Source organism: Seriola aureovittata, chromosome 6 (assembly GCF_021018895.1).
Source record: "Seriola aureovittata isolate HTS-2021-v1 ecotype China chromosome 6, ASM2101889v1, whole genome shotgun sequence".
Taxonomy (NCBI): Eukaryota; Metazoa; Chordata; class Actinopteri; order Carangiformes; family Carangidae; genus Seriola; species Seriola aureovittata.
Window position 1 is genome coordinate 14,942,121 of NC_079369.1, and position 20,116 is coordinate 14,962,236.

Sequence of the window (20,116 nt, forward strand, 5' to 3'; positions counted from 1 at the left end):
TTTTCCTTTATTGAACTCTTAAGCTAATATGATGAAAAAAGCAGAGCTCAATTCAAAGTCAAATACCATAATTTGGACAGCAAAAGAGACAAATAGGAATTGTTGCTAAGTGAATTGTACACAATGTGGGTTTATTCTTAAAACTTTTTACTCACCAGTCTTTATTAGAAAACTCAGAAGAAGCACATAGAAGTGTGCAACACCAGTCAATATGAGGTCAAGATCATATAATACCAATAAAGGTACTATTATACAAACAAACAACATAATAAAGTAGAGCCACAGGAATGCTACATATAGTTTTAAGGGTCATCTTTAAATAACAACATGATGAAACATACATATACTACTTGCACCTTTCAAAATAATAGAGACATAGCTTTAATTTCATTAACCAGAGCCAGAAAAAAAGGTTTGCTGTGGATATAATATTTGGACCAAATGATGAGATTGATCATGTAGAATTGCCTTACAATTCCAGCTGAAAGTGTCATTGGGAAAAAAACACAATCAATATAAATGGTTTTAAGGAGATGGTTGTAAGATAATGGCTCGAATCTGTGAATCAATTTAAAGATTACGACTTTTATTGTTTTACTTATCATATATTTGTGGGACAATAGGCTATACATGATCATTTCCAGTCGAGTCAGTCGAGTAAATAGCATGGATGTGTGGTACACAGAAAAGCCGGTCCATAAATACGTCATATTACAATATTTTCATAATCCCTTTTAAATACGATGATGTAGATGTGGGACAATATTAGACTCAATCAAAAAAACATGGGTTGGTCCAATGGACGAAGATATAGCGGATATTATAATAGTTCTTGTGTCTTTTTAGTCAGGCGCAAATCAGGCCTAGCAAAACCGGAGGTCCTTTAGAAGGGGACTTGCGGCGGTGTTGGACAAAAAGAAGTTAGCAACGGCTGCATCTGATTCTTCTGTCTTCTACAACTATTGTATCTTCTTTAATTCCCCTCCCAAAAAATCGCACGGAATTCCACCGTCGAACCAGGATCTTGGGGCTGAGGAGGGAATAAAGAGCCAGTCATGATAACATCTGCCGGTAAGTCTTAAAAAGTGTCTTTATTTTGGTAGCCGTGGCTTTAGCTAGCTGCCATTGATTTAGCTGAGTCACACAGCTAATGTAGCAAAAGGCAGGCAGCCGTTCACCGGTGACAGATAATAAATCCACCAAATTATTATTCACGAAGGTATAACTCTTTGAAATGTGTCTTTGCTGTAATGAGGCAACGATTTTAAACATCAGTTAAAGTATATTAAAATATAGGAATTCATTATAAGCTGTAGTAACAATAATGCTAACTGTGTTGTACAGAATCTCTGCTTCTCAGATAATAACATGTTCAAGTTCGTTTTTATGAAAACATAAGAATGGTTTTCGTCTTGGTAACGGTTCACAAAGAAACAGGTGTTATATCGTCATCTGTCCCTTTTAATACATCCTACTGACAGTGTAGTTTTTCTAAACACGTTCAGATTTAATCATTTACCCTGCTCTTATTGCCTCGTTACAATACTCAGAATTTTTAAATCAGATTTGGAGTTGTGTCATTGAATATAGCTGGTATCCCCTTATTTGAATATATTCCCATTTTATTTTATTAATTTACTGAATGGCAAACTTTCAATTAAAGGCACTTTCCATCCAATGTCTGTAGTCCTATGAGCCCCAGACCAAAAAACTTGTGCTACTTCCATTTAAGAGCTGAGACTATCAATTAATTTACCAATAAGCATAACATTTGAAAATTGATGTTTATTTATTGTGAATAGGGTCAAGATTTTTGATGGATTATGTAGACATGTAGAGTTTAAGTTCATCTAGAAAAAAAAGTTACACAGTGCATTTTATCAAAATACTGTAGTTGTTGGATATGATATCATATGATAAACACAACAGTAATGCAAGAACTCAGTGACATGTGTAAGGGTTTTAGTGAAACAGACAGAACCTGTGTGCTGACAACGGCTTTATAACCAAGAAATATAATAGGCTAAAATTGATGAAGTGAAACAACAAAGAGTTACACCTAGTAATTTTTACTCAGATTTTACTCAAATCATACTGTCACTAACCATTCTTACTTCAAAGGGTCAAGAGCGTCAATTACAAAAATGTCAACGAAAACATTAACGACTAAATAACAGAGAAAACTATTCAGTAACGTCTTTACGGCCAAAATTAAATAAATTGAGTTGATTGTGACACAACTTTGATGCTCTCGTTTCAATTGGATTGCATTAATGACTTACAATGGAGGGTTAATAGCAAGCTTTATAGCTCATTTTGCTTATAGAACCAGGGCTAATGACATGTTGCTTGACAGTGACATAAACCAATTAGTTTGTGTGAAAACTTTATTAAAACAGTAGTCTGCACAGCAGTATTCCACTGAGGCTAATGGGGTTAATGAGGAAACCATTATGGAGAAAAGCACTACAGCCTCTATATGTTAATGCTATGTAATTCACTAAACCGCTTTTCAATATAATGTACAAGTGACTCATTTTATGTCTTGTAAAAACGTATGATATTTAAAATCTGTATATTGATGAAAAAGGTGTATAAAATTCTTGAGTCAAAAAAAACACTTAATCAATTTTGTTTTCAATTTTTTTTTTTTAGCCGGAATTATTTCGCTCCTTGATGAGGAGGAGCCACAGCTCAAGGTAAGAACTGCTTAATAAATGGTGGACCAGTTGGCTGAAGATGGCAGACTCACATGTCGTAACACTATTCAGAACTATAGAGATTACATGCAAATGTGTTTTTACTTACTGGTAAAAGCACACAAGTTGTAGGGCAGTAGCTCCTCATGAACTGCTTTATAACAAAAGTGACTTCTGGAGGTTTTCCTTAGTCCTTTTAAGTGTGGCATGAAGTCCTCTGTACAGAAAAGGAGGCACATAAAGTATAAGGGATAGTAAGGAGTTATACTGATCCATCTGCTCTCTGTGTGCATTCTTTGGTTTCACTTCCAATGTATGATGGACGAAATGCAGTAAAAGCTTAACGTTTTCTAATTACTGTTATAGTCAGCTTTGATAAGTTCATGTAAGACTTGAATAATATAACACAGAAGTTCAAGCTCAGTATGAAATGAACCTTCACATCAACTTTCTTCACGGACAGAAGATATTGGGTAAACTGAGCTTGATGTTAAATAATGAGACAGTTTCAATCTCACACAAGTTAATATGTAAATGTATTAAATTATGTGAATGCAACATCTATTTCATTTGCAGGAGTTTGCTCTGCACAAGCTAGACTCCATCGTGAATGACTTCTGGGCTGAGATTTCAGGATCAGTAGATAAAATGTAAGTACAACTACTACGAGCTTGGAAAGTAAAACTGACTTGAGAACGTTACATTAGGCTCCTCCCTTCTTTATTTCAGTGTTTGCAATAGGGAGAAAGATTTACTTTCACTCAAAATACACCAAGTGCTTGCCAAAATCACCTGCCTTGTAAGTGGTGACACATTAAACACAGTATTGGCACACATCAGCAGATGCAGGCAAATGTAGCAGGGCAGTGCAGTTTGCAATGTGCCTCATTTTCAGAAGCAGAGTGCTGAATATCCCTGTGGTGGGTATGATTGAGAGGGTTTCTCAAGCAGATCTCGTACTCCTTCCGAGTGTAAGAGGTTACTGCTCTATGGCACAAACTGCTCCGTGGGTCAGAAAACACAGCTTGTGTAGCTTTTGTAATACATGTAAATTATGTATTTGTATTAATTTGTAATCCAAAAATATCTCGTTAGTGTAAATTTTCAGTCTTATCTAACCATTTGTTCACTCACAGTGAGGTCTTGTATGAGGATGAAACATTCCGGAGCAGGGAATTTGCTGCCCTGGTGGCCTCGAAGGTTTTCTACCACCTCGGAGCCTTTGAGGAATCTCTGAACTATGCTCTTGGTGCTGGAGATCTCTTCAATGTCACAGATGACTCGGAATATGTGGAGACCATTATTGGTGAGTGATAAAACAAAAAAACTTGACCTCATTTACCTAACTTACCTGCTTGTTTAGTGATCTCGTGACATTTCTGTTGCTTGGAGACGTGACCCTTATCCTCTGCAAGCGTGAAGTAAAAAAAGTAACTTAAATGGAAAAATAAACACATTTTTTCTTGCCATCAGCTTACAAAACTGACAGGGTTTTCTGGTAGAGAAAGCTAATAAATGACATGGAATAAGATGTTGACTTGAACTACATTGCTGTTTCCAGCAGTGAAATGGACCCTCTTTTCATCCCTTTTTTTCTGTCTCATAGCCAAATGCATTGACCACTATACCAAGCTGCGGGTGGAGAATGCAGAGCTGCCAGAGGATGAGGAGAAGAAAAGCATTGACCCTCGCCTTGAGGGCATTGTCAACAAGATGTTCCTGCGTTGCCTTGACGATCACAAGTACAAGCAGGCCATTGGCATTGCCCTGGAGACCAGGCGCCTTGACATGTTTGAGAAGACCATCTTAGAATCGGTCAGCAGCTATTATTACTCACAGCTGATTTGACTTTAGTTTGGAATATCTCCTGCTAGCTTTAATACTGAACATAATAGCTCTAAGTCTTTTACAAGAGTGTGGCATACTATGCACGATAATACCCTATAAACCTTGATAGAGCTTATGAGAATCAGTTTATTCTAATACAATAAATGGCTTAGAATTGGTCTACATTACTAGTACGAGCATTATTCTCATACGAGAGTCTAGATATTGATTACTGCAGGTGACTGTCTAGAATTACTCTCTCCATGTCACAAAACACATTGATAACTGTTACTTTTTTCTTTATCTTCTCATGCAGAATGATGTGAGTGGCCTCCTTGCCTACAGCCTGAAGGTGTGCATGTCCCTGATGCAGAACAAGAAATTCCGTAACGAGGTGTTGCGAGTTCTGGTCAAGCTCTACATGAATTTGGAAAAGCCTGATTTCATCAATGTCTGCCAGGTAAACATAAAGTATAAAGAAATTCAGAATTATTGTAATTATGTAATTATATTTGGTGGTTTTTCAATTAGTCGTAGGTTGTCGGGGAATTTTAACCTATACTTTTACACTTTTTACTTCTTAACTTACTGAATTCTTTGATTACTTGCAGTATTTTTGATGAGCATCTATTGTACTGATGCTGCTATATTATAATTTGTATATTATCATGAGCTTGATGCTCAACATATAAAATATTATTTCTCTTTGTTACCTAAGGCTACTATAGCCCTGAGTCATACCATCGGCATATATTTCATGCATTATTTAGCAGTTATAGGTACTAATCTTGTGTATTGCTCCACTTCTTCTTCTTCTTCTTCTTCTTCTTCTTTTTTCCAAAAATGTTAACCTAAAATCCATCTCCAATCTTTTTTTTCTCCTCACCTCTGTAGTGCCTGATATTCCTGGATGACCCACAGGCTGTGAGTGACATCCTGGAGAAACTAGTGAAGGAAGACAACCTGCTGATGGCTTATCAGATCTGTTTTGACCTGTATGAGAGTGCCAGCCAGCAGTTCCTCTCCTCTGTCATCCAGAACCTGCGGACTGTTGGAACGCCTATTCCCGCAGTTCCTGGCTCTACAAATACAGGAACTGTGTCCACACCTGACAAAGACAGGTGGGAAGGGGAAAATAACAAGAACACTTTAATACCTAGGTTGATGCACTGTGTCTATGGTTCCTGTCAAAAGAGCTTAGGGCTTTTTCACTGCTTATGGTTCTGTTTAGACTCTCTGTGAGTCTGCAAACCTATACGGTGTTGCCCATAATTAGTCACAACAGTGAATACAGTAAATGAGGACACTAGGAAGGTACCAAAAGTCATCAGGCAGTATGCAGAACATTGAACATATGAGTAGAAAGATTCAGTACACAAGTTAAGATAATCAGTCAGAATATTTAGCCCCACAGGCTTTATGCTTTGGTGTGTAGCCTTTTCGTACATCATTGAGTTATACTTGCTGAAATGAACTTAAATGGCCAAGTACAGTAAATATATGGGACCTGAGGTACTAACTTGAACTCGACCTGGGCTTATTTTAGGCAAATATTTTAGCTTATTTTTACTTGTCAACACTGATTAAGATGTTTTTTGTGTGTTGCAGTGATGCAATGGAGACAGATGACAAGGTTGGCAGCTCCCCTGCTGGGAAGCCAGCAGAAACAGTAAGCCCTTAAGATTGTTTTGTATTGCAGCACTTTTGCGATACCAGGTGCCAGTTGTCATTTTTCTATCAAAATAGAGCAACTTTGATTTATTTGACAGATCATCATATTGCTTTTCTGTGTTTTTGTAGAAAGATGAGCCCAAAGACCAGAATGCCAAGATGATCAAAATCCTTAGCGGGGAGATGGCCATTGAGCTGCACCTGCAGTTCCTAATCCGAAATAACAACACAGATCTAATGATCCTCAAAAACACAAAGGTAATGTAGGCTAGCAACAAGATAAAATGGTTAGAGAATATAATTGATTATAAACTATAAATAAACATAAACTATTGTTTGCTTGATCTGATGAACTGCAGATTGTGTCACTGAATGTGTTGTTACAGCTTCCATGTGAGCTTTTTTTTTTTTCTTTTCTTCATCATTCCAGGATGCAGTCCGAAATTCAGTTTGCCACACAGCCACAGTAATAGCTAACTCTTTCATGCACACGGGAACCACAAGTGACCAGTTCCTGAGGTAACTGTGCCAGAACACAACAATCTTATTCCATAGCTTGAATAGAGAGACATAAAACATACTTACTCCAAGTGACATTTAGACTAAAACTTTTGTTTGTACTTAATAGAGAAAACTTGGAATGGCTTGCAAGAGCCACCAACTGGGCAAAGTTCACAGCTACAGCAAGTCTGGGTGTCATCCACAAGGTAAATTTATGTCACAATGATGAGAATATATTGCAAATCAAAAAACATAATTAATTTTATTCCAGATTCTGTATTTAATTTTGAACATAACATGTTGTGTTTTTTTCAGGGCCATGAGAAAGAGGCGCTCCAGTTAATGGCCACCTACTTGCCCAAAGACACGTCCCCTGGCTCAGCCTACCAGGAGGGAGGAGGCCTGTACGCTTTGGGACTCATTCATGCCAACCATGGCGGGGACATTATTGACTACCTGCTCAGTCAGCTCAAGAACGCCAGCAATGATGTGAGTATTTTGATGTTTACTTTGAATGCTGGTTTATTGTCAAATATATACTTGAATGTGAGTCACAAAATAATTAGCTGAGACCTGCAGCTAGTTGAAATCACTTTGTCAGCTGGTTGGTTTTATGTTTTGTGTTCCATCTCTCATGGTCTGCTTTCTTCTTTTGCACAGATTGTTCGCCATGGTGGTGCCCTTGGCCTTGGTTTGGCTGCATTGGGCACAGCCAGACAGGATGTTTACGACCTCCTTAAGTCCAACCTGTACCAGGATGATGCTGTCACCGGTATGTAGGCAGTCGACAGTTCTGGTCTTCACCATTGTGCTTACTAAAAATAACCTTTTAACAAAAATCTATTATAAGCATTTTTACTTCCTGCTCGTCTTGACCAGATTGTTAATAACTGAAATGAATGATGTGTGGTCAAACAGATAAAAACAAGAACTAACAAACTCCTTTATCCTGTATGCTACGGCTAATGATTTTGCCACATGTCTATAATATGCATAGCTGTTTAATCTAGTGTAGAAATGTACACTAAGAAATATCTGTTGATTGGGCAATTCTGACAATATCATGTAACCTCCCAGGTGAAGCTGCAGGCCTGGCTCTGGGTCTGGTCATGCTGGGCTCCAAGTCAGCCCAGGCCATTGAGGACATGGTAGGCTATGCTCAGGAAACACAGCACGAGAAGATCTTACGTGGCCTGGCAGTGGGAATTGCCCTCGTCATGTATGGACGTATGGAGGAGGCTGATGCCCTCATTGAAAGCCTTTGCAGGGACAAGGTAAGGCTGGAATGCAAATCTTGTACACCATAAGGTCAGAGTTGCTTTATTTTCCAACAACAAGGAAGATTTTCTTTATTTTTGTGGCAGTGGTACAGCTTATGCCTATAGTAGCACGATACATTTGGAATAGCTGGATTAATTCAAAAAGAAAATGTAGGTGGGAGGGTATTACAAAAAAAAAAACTCAGTGTCTTATAAGGTCATTGCACTTCATAACCTTGCAGTGACAAGTTCTAATGTTTGATACACTGAATCCTGCACGTACTCATACAACCCCAGGTTTTGTTTGTGTATTTCATGTCATATGGGAGGCTCTTCCTCTGTACTGTGTGCCAGAAGCCCTTCCATAAGAGCTTGATATGGGAAATGACTCAAATTATGTTTATTTTAGTTGTACATTACAAATTCACACACAAAGACTCAAAGCTCTGCTTCCTTTCACTGTCTATGATAGGACCCCATCCTGCGGCGCTCTGGTATGTACACTGTGGGAATGGCCTATTGCGGCTCCGGGAACAACAAGGCCATTCGACGCCTGCTACATGTCGCTGTGAGTCTTTCTTCACAACACAGTATTTCACTGAGTGAAAGACAGGTTTATCATGCTGGTAGTGAAACAGATGCCAAGCGCAATGAACAAGGCTGTGTAACTGTAGCTGGCATCATAATTCATATTACTTTATGTTTATTAAATACAATTGATACTATCTTCTGTTGGAAGGGAAAGATTTGATTATCCTTAAATGATTAAGGATTAATGATTCTTATCTTTTACAGAGGACAACAGTGATGCCCTTAACTGTTTGTGAATGTGTGATTTGAAGTTCTGAATTCATTAAGTCCAGAAAGTTTTTATTGAAACCAATGCTAATTGGTAGAACAACCAGAAATTAGTGTTGGGGCTAACATTAAGAACTGGTTTGCTAAACCGCAGTTTAAAATGATGATACTACAATTTAAGGATTCATGTATGTGTCATTCAGTGTGCTTTCAGTGGCTACATTTGCAAACACAACATACTTGAGAGGTGTGAACAGTTCAGCCTGTTGTCCTGTAGATGGTGCCTTTATACAAGCTAAAGCTATTAGATAGTGGCACATGTGCCTCATACTGCAACCTAAAAGGGAGCTGTATCATGAAGGCTACTTGCAGGAATTGATGACTGTTAGTATCTACTTTGGTTGTTTGACTGCTTTGCTTATCTCAATTAAGGTGAGTGATGTGAATGATGACGTCAGAAGGGCTGCTGTCGAGTCCATCGGCTTCATCCTGTTCAGGTAAGATTCAGACTGAATGACTTGAACTATGAACACTGCTTAGTTTCTTTACATCCACCAGAGGCCTCTCTTTTTGAAACCTCAAGGTCTTGGCCAAAATTGCAGTTCTTATCCCTACACTAACACACACCACTTTGTTGAGCGAATGCTGATTCATTTGTGTAGTTTGGCTCACTTTGTGAAAGAAAAAACAGTTTTGTGAAAAATTCGCTTCATGTTGGTATAGCATGGAAACGACTAGCAATAGAGGAACCTTTTTATTAAAGATTTACTTCTGAAATAGACTCCATTGTACAATATTCAGTGTAATCTCCTAGGTTGTCTAATGAGTTTATCATAAATATATCACTAATTTTTTTTACCGTTTCCTGCTTTCCATACAAAACTTAAACAAACTCATTTGACCTTATTTGATTAGAACTAGTAAAAACACTGGCTACACTCAAGACTGGACGTAAGCACAGTGTAAGCACAGTGTGGACACAGCACTGCTTATCCAGGAACCTTTGTAATCCTGTTTTTATTTTTAAATGAAGCATTTATTTATTCTTTATCATGGTTTCTGTGGGCCAGGATCAGACACATTTTTAGTTCTGTTACACTGTTGTCTAGAATTTGTAATAACTTCCTGGTCTTTATGGAAGGTATTCGTCTGTCAGCGGAGGCTGGACGTTCTTGTCATTGTCACTCACACATTTTCTTCCCTGACTATTTATAGGGATTTAGCCATCAGAGACTAGAGTAGTGTTAAACAGAGAGCCTAGCCAGTGCACAAATATCTTGGTGTACATTTTTAAGCCCAAAAAAGGCTATGTGATATTCTGTGATCAATTGGCCGCTAGATAAACCTTGTGTAACTCTTCGCAGTGTTTAGAAAGACTTCTGAACCAGAACAATTCAGTTGGCCTCCTTTTCTCCAGCTTCCCACCCTAATGGCTCAAGGATAACTCCCTCCACTCTCCAAACATGCTCACTTGCACAGAAGCAGGACACCTCCATATGTAAATGTCTTACGTTTCTTCTATTCAGTCTAAATCAACACAGTTCCTGTTTGTTAACAATGAGACAGGTGTGATCTATGTAAAAATAGAACAGTGACACTCTCCAAACTCACATACCAAGTGCAACGAGCCGTATCTAAAGTTCGTATTTCTTGCAGCATTAATCACACACTTACTTCATACTTTGTTTACTAGGTTGAATTTGTGCCATTTAATTATTATGTATTTGGAAGTGCTCTTGCTTAAAAAAAATACTACAATCTGTTATTAATAAGGGTAAAGGGACTGGAAAATTGCTGCTGAATACACATTCATACACTTTTCCTACTTGCCCATTTAAATCTACAATCCCAGGGATATGTTACAGTAGTCCTTCATTAGATAATATCTGCTGGCGTTTAGAGAAAAAAATATATTCAGCTGTATTGAGTCACCTTTAAGTAACAGTATTTGCCTTCTAAGGCAGTATGGTTAACTCTCATTGTGCTTTGATCAATGTGGTTCACAAGTGAGGCATTTGTACTTAAATTGAAATAGTATAAGAGTGTAAACATTAACAGTGAAAGAACACATGCTCAAAATTGGTACGGTTTTCTTTCAGTTCAGCGACACAGAAAATACTTTATTGAACACATTTAGGTTTCCATTTATTCTGGATTTTGTTCATTCTTATATACAGTCTTTAACATGGAAATCTTTTAGCATGTTAAAACATCAGGCTGCAATACTCATACAAAAGCGCTTCCCATAGGTCCAGCAAATAAAATAAGAAAGTAATAAAATAAGTCATATCAAGAGAACAATGCATTGTGCAATGCATGTGTCTGTTGCAAAAGAGATTTGAAATGTATAGTTGTGGCTGTCTGAAAATATAAGCATGTAGTCTGCAATGGTTTACCGCATATTTAGTTAGCCTAAGTTGAAAGGATCAGCAAAGGAATATATTATATACTGCAATCATAGGGTTTACGGCTTGTCATAATGTCTTCATTCCTCACATTTTTGTCTGGTGGCCTGAACTTTGTTGAATCTAGACCTTTCATAGACCTTTCACATCCTCAAACTCTGTTTGTGTGCGCTATGAATGGTCTATGAACGCTGTCTTTGAAAATTCACAGTGTTGAAGTAGCCTGTTTTTAAAAACCCACCGAGTAATATTTTCACCATATATATTCATAAATATAATGGAGGAATTTTATTATTATGGATGAAAAGTAACATTTTGTGTGTTTTTCCAGAATGACATACTTGAAAATATTGCCTTTTCCTGCTTTTGTTATAAAAAAAACATTGCTGATATAAACAAACAGCTAGATTTTGTTGTAAGTCCTGACCTTGTATCAAAGTGAGTGCAACAGCAGCTTCCAATCATGCATTTTGAATTATGATGATAGAGCTAGCATTTTGTCTTTAAAGAGATGTAAAGTTTGCACCGTAGATCTGATCCACTTCAAGTGCTCCCTTTTTAATTGGATAATTTTTCCAAATAGCTCTATACACAGCTAACGTGTTCCTCCTGCTTACCATCTTCATTTTCAGTCAGAAGGATTGTGTCTAACACAACACCAGTGGATGACTGTGCAGGTGTTTGCCGGCACCTTAGTGGACTTTGGTAGCTCACTGCTCCAATGCCATTCTTCATTCCCCGTTTCATGAACAGTTTAGAGTTTTCTGCCATAGAAGACCTGAATGAAATCCGTGCAAAGGTCCGATCTGCATTTGAAGCCCTTGGGTGCCTTCCTGGCCTATGACTTGCACAGCTTTTGTAATTACAGGTAATATAACGCGCGAATGCCTGTCTGAAGGTTTTGTTGAATAAGGTGTAGACAAGTGGGTTGATACCTGATGACACATAACCAACCCAAACAAAGATCTCCATGAGGCGAGCGATTACATTAACATCACAGCTGGTGCACAGCACAGAGGTAATATTAGTGATGAAGAAAGGGCACCACATTACCACGAACAAAAGGAAGACTATGCCTAGCACCTTTGAGGCACGCTGCTCATTGCTCAGAGTCTGCATTGACTTCTTGCCTATTGTTGACATTCTGCGAAAGGACATTTCATCTCCTGTAGGAGAGTTCGTTGTTCCCGTGTTTGATTTTTCTTGCATCCTGGGAAGTCTGCTGTCTAGCATTTTCAGTTGCTCTGCTTGAGGTGAGGTCACACCATGTTCCCTTTGAAAAACTGTGGAGACTGTCGGGTAGCTAAAGCGCTGGCTCACCTTTGACTTGAGCAAATAAACCTTTTTGCGCAACACTTGGACAGTAAGCAGGTAGATGACCATCATGATGGTCAAAGGGATGAAAAATGCTGCCAAGGAGCCAAACATGATAAACTCCCGGAAGGTGTCTGTTTTCAGCAGGCATGTGTGGTTAATGTTGAAGGTGACATTTGTGGTTAGATGGTAGTCCTTAAGCCCCTTAATTGGAATCGGGATTGCGATACCTGTAATATGACAACAACAGTTAGTATTGCAACAATTGGCACTTGTTATAACAATGATGAACTGATAATGAGCTACTAACAGTTGAATTATTTTACTTTTGATATTCTCAACACCAGCTACATTTATGTTTGTTTTTCATCTGAGGGAAAAATGTTTCGGTGTTTCATTTTTCATTTCATAAATATGGTAGTAGCAGTAATTGAAAAAAAGATTGATGTTTTAATAAAAGGGTAATGTAACGAATACCAAGGCAAGTTCTGGTTGCAGAAATTCCTTTTGTGTTTTTAAAATCAAGTAAAGCAATCATCCATGGCCTGCCATGATGCCTCTTAAACAGAGCACCAGTATACAGTCAGGGTAAAAGCTCTTCTGCTGTCAGCAGTGTTAAGTGCTGCTCCCTTCATTCCATCTGATCTTCTGGTTTTACTCATGAAATGCAGCTCAAATGTAACCAAACCCGACAGCCAAACGGACTGCGCTTTTAGTGGTCTGAGAACTGGGCACTGAGCACAGTAACGCCTCAGTGAAATGGCCAAAATTTTTACTCTTTAGTTTCTTATGGGAAAACTAAAATGATTAGCCAATCTTGAATAATGAACCTCAACACTCAGATAAGATCTATGGAGGATAAATGCAGAAAAGTGCTTAACTTGCCATGAGTTTTGATGATCAAAAGGACTATAAAGGAGGAATGCTTTCTATTCTTAAAACTTTCATTCTCAAAACTATAAAGCGACACATTTAATGTTCTGTGCAAGCCTGTCGCCATCCAGTCTTTACAGATTGTAGAGTCTCTTTTTTGTAGCTTTTGTTTGTATGCAGGAGTGTAGATGTGAACTGCCTTTTTTTTATCTTTTAATTTCCCTCTTGTTTTGAAATAACTCAATTCCTTCAGCTTTTTAGGCCACTTGGATAAAGCCAGAAATAAACACCACCCAAACATTTTAGCTGTTGCTAAATGTGAGCCATTTTGTCAGGTTTGCAGTTAACCATATTGTGCTGTTAGGTTTTGTTAGTTTATTGTTGGTACTTTAATTTTTACACCTAATTACCCACAGTAGTGCAGCTTGCTTTGGCTGCACAAACTACATTGACCTTTGGAAAAACTCCAATGTCATGAAAATTGACTGGGATGTCACCTTAGGATATTATCAGTAACATCTCTAAGGTTCACTGTCACAGATGCCCCTCACGTACCGTAATTATTTCCCATGTATGTTGTAGCTTACAGGTTGCTGTTTGTATAGTATCTCCTTTAATTGCATCTGGCAAATATTTCTGAGTCTATAAACAAGGTCTGCCCATTGATTTTATGTCAAGGAATTGGAGTTAAATTAAATCTGAATTTATGTGCTTACAAATGGATATGAGCCACACCAGTGCGATCTTCACCATCGCTTTGGCTCTGGATTTGTACTGACTGTGTTGGATTGGCTTCTTGATGGCAATGTAGCGATCCAGTGAAATGGCGCATAGGTGCATGATGGATGCAGTAGAAAACAGCACATCAAGGAAGAGCCATATGGGGCAGAGGAACTCCGGAAGAGGCCAGCCAGAGTCTAAAGAGAAGATGAGAAGGAAATGAATCCTGTAAGATTTTAAACTGTTGTCTTGCAGTTGTTTTTTATGCCTCTCCCCCATGACAGCCAGGGCCAGTGGCATTATGTTTTTGGGTTGTCCGTACGTCTGTCCCCCACATTGTCATAAACGCAAAATCTCAGTAATGCCTTGAGGGAATTTCTTCAGATTTGGCACAAACATTCACTTGGACTCAAAGATGAACTGATTAGATTTTGGCGGGCAAAGTTCAAAGTCATGGTGGCCTCACAAAACACATTCTTGGCCACAACTCACAAACTCATACACTACTTTGACACAATTTAACACAAGTGTCAAATAGGATGAAATGATGACAGTTTATATCCAAATGGTCACCAGTCAACTGCACTGTAACATCATAATGTTCTGTAAAAATGCTTTTGGCTGTTATTCAACACTCACACAGATGTGGAGATTGTGACCATATTTCCTGCAACTGGGAGGCACACAACCTAGTATCTAGTTTTTTTTTATATATCATTTGTACAATCTGTTATCTGTGGTAGTGTCTCTACATTTAGTAACTCATATGATGCGTAACTACAATGTGTAACCCATCTCCATTCCAAAAAGAACTTGAGTTTTGCACACTGCTGGTTATGGGAGATGTACCACAATGGCAAGAGATTAGAAGTAACACTCATGCAAAAGATTGGTGTTTGTTTATCTCTGTGAGGAAGAACTTTACTGGAAAAAGGAGGGTTCACTGAGTGTTTATGGAGCTACAAGCTCTTTATGTAGATGTGGAGACTATGCTCAACAGTAGTGTTTATTTTCTGTTCCAGGCATAAAATTGGCAAGTAATTGTTCTGGCTTTTGTCCTGTCACCCATTAACATTGCAAAACACTGCTATTGGAAATATTCCTTTACATAATTTTCTTTTGTTATGCCACCCTCCCCTTCCTTTCCTTCCACCACTTTCTTGTCACTTTTGGGGGAATTCTTGAGTCATAGTTTTGATTAGGTTTCATCTGGTTAGCTTATTCATTGATAAATACTTTGCTCACTTTAGTAGACACACACACACACACACACACACACACACACACGTCCCATGCCTAATTTAATTAACACTGTAGCTTGCAAGGTCCAAATAGCTATAGAAATGGACATCTTTTTATTCTGTTTAATTAAATTGAGACGTCCTCTGCAAAAATCTATTTCACATGTAAATTTCACCTCCCACGCATTGGAGCAAGTGAGGTTGTATTAGTTTCTTGGTCTTGTGTCACATAAGATAAGTCACACTCACAATAATTACATTATTGTGCAGGCCTTTTGAAAGGAATAGGCTCAGGTTTCTAAGCAAACAATTGATTTTTTTTTTTTTTGTAGTATTTTTGTTCTGATATATTGGTTTGATGAATTTTCTTTTTTGTGGCTTGTTTATCAACTCATAGTCACTTATAGTTATACTTATAGTCATATAAGTAGTGTAGTGGATTACACAGACAAAAAAATCCTCTGATCCACAGCTCTTTAAATAAAAGAGAAGCAATTACAGAGGTAGAGAACCAAATCATTTGTCAATTCAAAAAAATTCTCGTTGATAGTGTTTTGTCGCCCAGTACAATATTTTACACTGCTCACATTTTAAATATCAGGTTTGCCTGTATGCATCGAAGTCATCTGTCTAGCAGATGTGGAAAATGCCTGGCAGTTCTTACAGGTGTGTAACTGTAATCCAGTCACTTTCTTGTCTTGCCTTTTCAGGTTAAATCGAAGCATCTTCTTTAACCCTGTTTACACTACCATTAAATATCGAATGCTTTGTGGCCTTGCAATAACATTGATCTTTTATCTAAAGCCATTCTCTGCCAGTTTTGGGAATTGGGGCCGTAAATCAGTGATGTTCTGCTGGTTAACCATAGACAGTATACCCTGTCCTGCACTGCATTACTCTGTGCTTCTCATGAGAAACTGATCCTGTCTGGCAGTTTGAATGTCCATACTGTTGATAGCCCTGCTATGCTTCACACCAGCCTTTCACACAAACACTGTTTGTGCATGTTTATGTCCCCATGACCTCTCCTTTCTCACCTCAGTACTGTGAGCTTCATCTGCCTAAAAAGGAGAGTAATGACAGCTGCTTGAGTCTGAAAAAATATTTGTCTACTGAAGAATATATTTCCAAGATTTCTTTTCCCCAAATACATTAGCCGACATGATTATTGCATTGATACAGTGAATCATTATGTTTAAATGTCATTACCTATGATAATATATATTATCATACATCATATTATTATACAATATTGTTTTTTTAATTATTACATGTAAGGGAATATAATCACTTTCAAACTTTTAAGTTTTTAACAAATTCTGCACTGGCCCTCTACCAACCCAAAAAATTTAAACTGCTCTATTTTAAATTAAGCTGTACTTTTATGCTTTTAATGAAACTGTGCTCATGCGCTTCTCTCAGTCACAGAGATAGGCACGAAGGCAGGCATGAATGCTTTTACATCTCACTGCGTTGGATCCCAACCTACAGATCAGGACTACATATTACCTTTTTTTTTTCCATATTTGTCTTTTGAGCTTTATGTTTCTTCTAATGATATACGGGGTATGTTTTAGTCCCTCAGCCTTCATAGCCCCTTCAATTTAAGCATCTTTTAAAAGGGAAAAAATTTAAGGAGTCATGAAACTGAAGAGCGGAGTTTATTCCTTTTTCTATTATTTAGGTTAAATACATTCACTATGTTATGTGGAAACCCTGTCAGTTGTGGTCCTTTTTTAGTATCGATATAATAGTAAATTAATTGTATGGCTGTTGCTTATATAACTTCTGCATTAAGATAAGATGCACAGTTTGACTTGTGCAGGCCTATCAGTGTAACACATCAGTTCTCATGGATAACATGCATAGACAACAATCAGTCCAGTTTCGCACTATATTCTCAGTGTGTGTGAGACATAATTATGATCTGGCTCATCATCCTCCATTTGAATTACTGGGGAATAAATGCTTGTATTTTGTAGTAGTATAAAAACATAGACAATAGGAATTTGAATAAATTTCTTTGCAGCAGTTTTTAAACAGCACTTTCACTGGAATTAAAATAAAATGGTTATCATTTGCATGTTTTGTCTTTGTGTAATGATCTCCAGAACAGTAGTTTAATCCAAGCTGTTCAACTGCTGCCCTAGCACTGCCAGAGGAAGTAGCATGTTTATTGCCCACTATCTCTTGTTATATTTCATCTAGAGTAATTTGTTTAGAGAGTTGTGATTGTATCTAGTGTCCTCACCAACTATTTTTATCCACTTTTGCTACCCCTATGCATGTTGGCTTGTTTTTCTTGCTATATTATTAAGGCTAATAAAAGTTACATACAATTTTCAGATGAAATGGAAAATTTTAAAAATCTCTGCAGCTGCTTGTCCCCATCCCACAGACACACTCACTTCTGTAGCCTATAGGGATTAAAAACAGTTCAAACATAGCAAGGTGTTAGATTAAGGTTCATCATTTGTTTTAACATTTCATCAGAATGGTGTCAAGGAATTGATCTGAGCATTGAACATTTCTCTCCCAGCAGAGTCAAGTATTTATTGCTTTTGTATGACTAAGACTTGTTTCAAAGATTAGAGATAAAATCAGGTTTTCAAACGCAAAGGCCCCAGTCTAAACTTACTGTAGAGAACAGTGACGAGGGCAATGGGCATCACTAGGAGTCCCACCAGCAGATCAGCCACAGCAAGTGACATCAGAAAATAGTTGGTGGCGTTCTGCAGCTTCCTTTCAAGGGACACAGCAAGAATGACCAGGATGTTACCTCCGATAGTGGGGATGATGACCATGACAATAAGCAGGGCAGCCCATTTCAGCTCAACCCCGGACTCTTCTCCTGACCGTGAGCTGTTAGTCCCGAGTAGAGCCGCGACTGCCTGAGACATGTTGCTGCAGAGGTTACAGCAGGCCTGAGCGTGGATCGGGGCTCTGATCTTCCTGGTGTTGGACACTCGGTCAGCATGGTCACTGGGTCCCACAGGCAAGGGCAGAGGGTAGGGTGGGACAGCTCAGGGCCAGTGAACAGGGTATGTCATCCCTTGTTTAATGTACAAACCAAAAGCAATAGCTGACAATCAGTAGAGGATCCACCGAAAACGGGTCCAACAACTACGGCTTCCAGTGCTGGCAGTAATCCCAACACGATTAGTAATTCCACAGTGAAATGATAGCAGGGGTCCTCACTTTCCCAGGCATTTGAAACTCTGTCATCCGGTGCATCCTTTAAAAAGGACAAACAGGTCAGTTAAAGGATACCTTGTTACCCATTTGCTTTAATTGTCTGAATGTTGACGTAATAATGAGATGTTTATGTTTACAAATGAAGAGGGTCTTTCCTGTGTGGTGATTATTACTGTTTCCGCATTATGGAAAAGAAATGTACCAAGCTGGAAAATATAGGATATAGTAGTTTACATGTTTTTTCCATTTCTGCTGTGTTACTCAATAGTTTAAAGTAATTATAAAACAAATTTATAAAAGTTTTAAAAACAGAGGTTGGTTTTAAAATTACTTAAAAACCTCCGTCAGATTTTATATTAAAGGTACAAGACTTGTCTCGCTGTCGACAGTCTAAGCATGTACATCTATAAAAATGTACACACCTTTATCTGGAACGGATTACACAATATTACACTTAAGCAATAGCAAAATACAAAACAGTGTCAATTTCCATTAATTGTGATTTTGCAAAAGTTTCTTACCTGCTCCTGAGGGTAAAGTTTGTTGCTCTCTGACGTTTCAATTCTTGAAGTGTTTTCTCAAGCCGCCACGTCTTTCATAAACATTAAAGCAGCATTTTGCGCTGGAACACAGTGCAGCCAGACACCTAATGCGTTTTGGTGTTTGTACACCACTTAGTTTACTTTTTTAACATCCCCTATCTCATCTTTATATTTCCACTCTCCTTAAATAAGAATGTGACAAAGAATGCCCTCCCTCAGCAGCAAAACCTAAATCTGTCTCTGTCTGAAGTAGTCCATGATGTGGAATTTGTTTTCCTTCCACATGCTGGAGGAACCCCCAGTCTTGTTTCGCATCACCTACCGCGATCACAGGTTTAAAACTTTCAGATGTTGTGGCTCGTCTGCCTCTCTCCCACTCGCTGCCTCTTGTTCACAGCCTGTGATCAGCTCGAACTCTCTACCGTCTTGTTCGCTCTCTCACTTTCCCCTCCCTCCTCTCCGTCATGCCCGTGAGTCAGACTCTGTACAAAACAGATGAATGTCTTCATGCTGGCAACATGCCAGTGGTTCTGGGAGGTAATTTCCTTCAACACAGCCGTCCCACTGTTTATATTTGTCACTTTCTGTTCTCTCCTCTATTTGAAGCAAGCAGTGCTGGGGGAGGTAGTAGTGGCTTATGGGGAGAAACCTTTGGGGTTTTGGTGAGGTGCATGTACACTGTAGATTTTCCATTTTGTCCTCAATGAGCTCACATTTTCAGGCTGCAAAAGTCATTTAAATACAATCCTAATTTCATTTAGATGATTAAATTTAAAATTTAGACCATATTTGTTTTTTTCCTTTGATCTCCCTGCCTTAACAAGTCAAAATGTGTATTCTCTGTGTGCACTCATTGTTATACTTTTAAAAGCAGATGCAAGACATTAAAACATGTAGAAATAAACAATCTCTTGAGTTTACAGTAACCAGATGATGCTGAGTGATTCTCACAAGAAAATGTGAGAAATACGGCCAGTAACCCCCCCCCCCCCCCCCCCCACTTGGATCTGTATATCCTTACGTCTCCCAGCGAAGAACTGTCCAAAGAGCAAATGTTTTAGCTGAATCAAT

The 20,116-nt window shown here is 38.3% G+C and overlaps 2 protein-coding genes across 3 annotated transcripts in view; one reads left to right on the top strand and one right to left on the bottom strand.

The window, feature by feature from the left end:
• The first annotated feature begins 887 nt into the window (after nt 1-887).
• Nucleotides 888-20,116, top strand: part of psmd1 (proteasome 26S subunit, non-ATPase 1) — a 42,921-nt gene continuing 23,692 nt past the window's right edge. The window contains exons 1-16 of the mRNA XM_056377970.1: nt 888-1,071; nt 2,656-2,699; nt 3,276-3,349; nt 3,836-4,005; nt 4,306-4,514; nt 4,843-4,986; nt 5,421-5,647; nt 6,135-6,195; nt 6,327-6,455; nt 6,628-6,716; nt 6,826-6,904; nt 7,014-7,187; nt 7,359-7,470; nt 7,776-7,972; nt 8,430-8,525; nt 9,188-9,252. Of these exons, the coding sequence (XP_056233945.1) occupies nt 1,056-1,071; nt 2,656-2,699; nt 3,276-3,349; nt 3,836-4,005; nt 4,306-4,514; nt 4,843-4,986; nt 5,421-5,647; nt 6,135-6,195; nt 6,327-6,455; nt 6,628-6,716; nt 6,826-6,904; nt 7,014-7,187; nt 7,359-7,470; nt 7,776-7,972; nt 8,430-8,525; nt 9,188-9,252 (1,886 nt within the window). The 5' untranslated portion in view covers nt 888-1,055. The remainder of the gene's footprint in view (nt 1,072-2,655; nt 2,700-3,275; nt 3,350-3,835; nt 4,006-4,305; nt 4,515-4,842; nt 4,987-5,420; nt 5,648-6,134; nt 6,196-6,326; nt 6,456-6,627; nt 6,717-6,825; nt 6,905-7,013; nt 7,188-7,358; nt 7,471-7,775; nt 7,973-8,429; nt 8,526-9,187; nt 9,253-20,116) is intronic.
• On the bottom strand, nt 10,622-19,570 carry htr2b (5-hydroxytryptamine (serotonin) receptor 2B, G protein-coupled). 2 transcript variants are annotated; one of them, XM_056377972.1, is made up of 4 exons: nt 19,025-19,558; nt 17,947-18,543; nt 14,064-14,264; nt 10,627-12,704 (listed from the first exon to the last, which is right to left on the bottom strand). In XM_056377972.1, the coding sequence occupies exons 2-4, from the start codon at nt 18,206-18,208 to the stop codon at nt 11,746-11,748; spliced, it is 1,422 nt and encodes a 473-aa protein (XP_056233947.1). In that variant the 5' UTR covers nt 18,209-18,543; nt 19,025-19,558; the 3' UTR covers nt 10,627-11,745. The 2 variants fall into 2 exon arrangements, with proteins under 2 accessions (XP_056233948.1, XP_056233947.1); XM_056377973.1 differs by lacking the exon at nt 14,064-14,264 and having other exon boundaries at nt 10,622-12,704; nt 19,025-19,570.

What these genes read in the sequence shown, in the direction of transcription:
- htr2b (XM_056377972.1), bottom strand. Translation starts at nt 18,208, where the DNA reads ATGTCTCAGGCAGTCGCGGCTCTACTCGGGACTAACAGCTCACGGTCA. An exon ending in CCTCGTCACTGTTCTCTACA is followed by an intron (nt 14,265 to 17,946) that starts GTAAGTTTAGAC and finishes TCTTCTCTTTAG; the next exon opens with ACTCTGGCTGGCCTCTTCCG. An exon ending in GGTGTGGCTCATATCCATTT is followed by an intron (nt 12,705 to 14,063) that starts GTAAGCACATAA and finishes GTCATATTACAG; the next exon opens with GTATCGCAATCCCGATTCCA.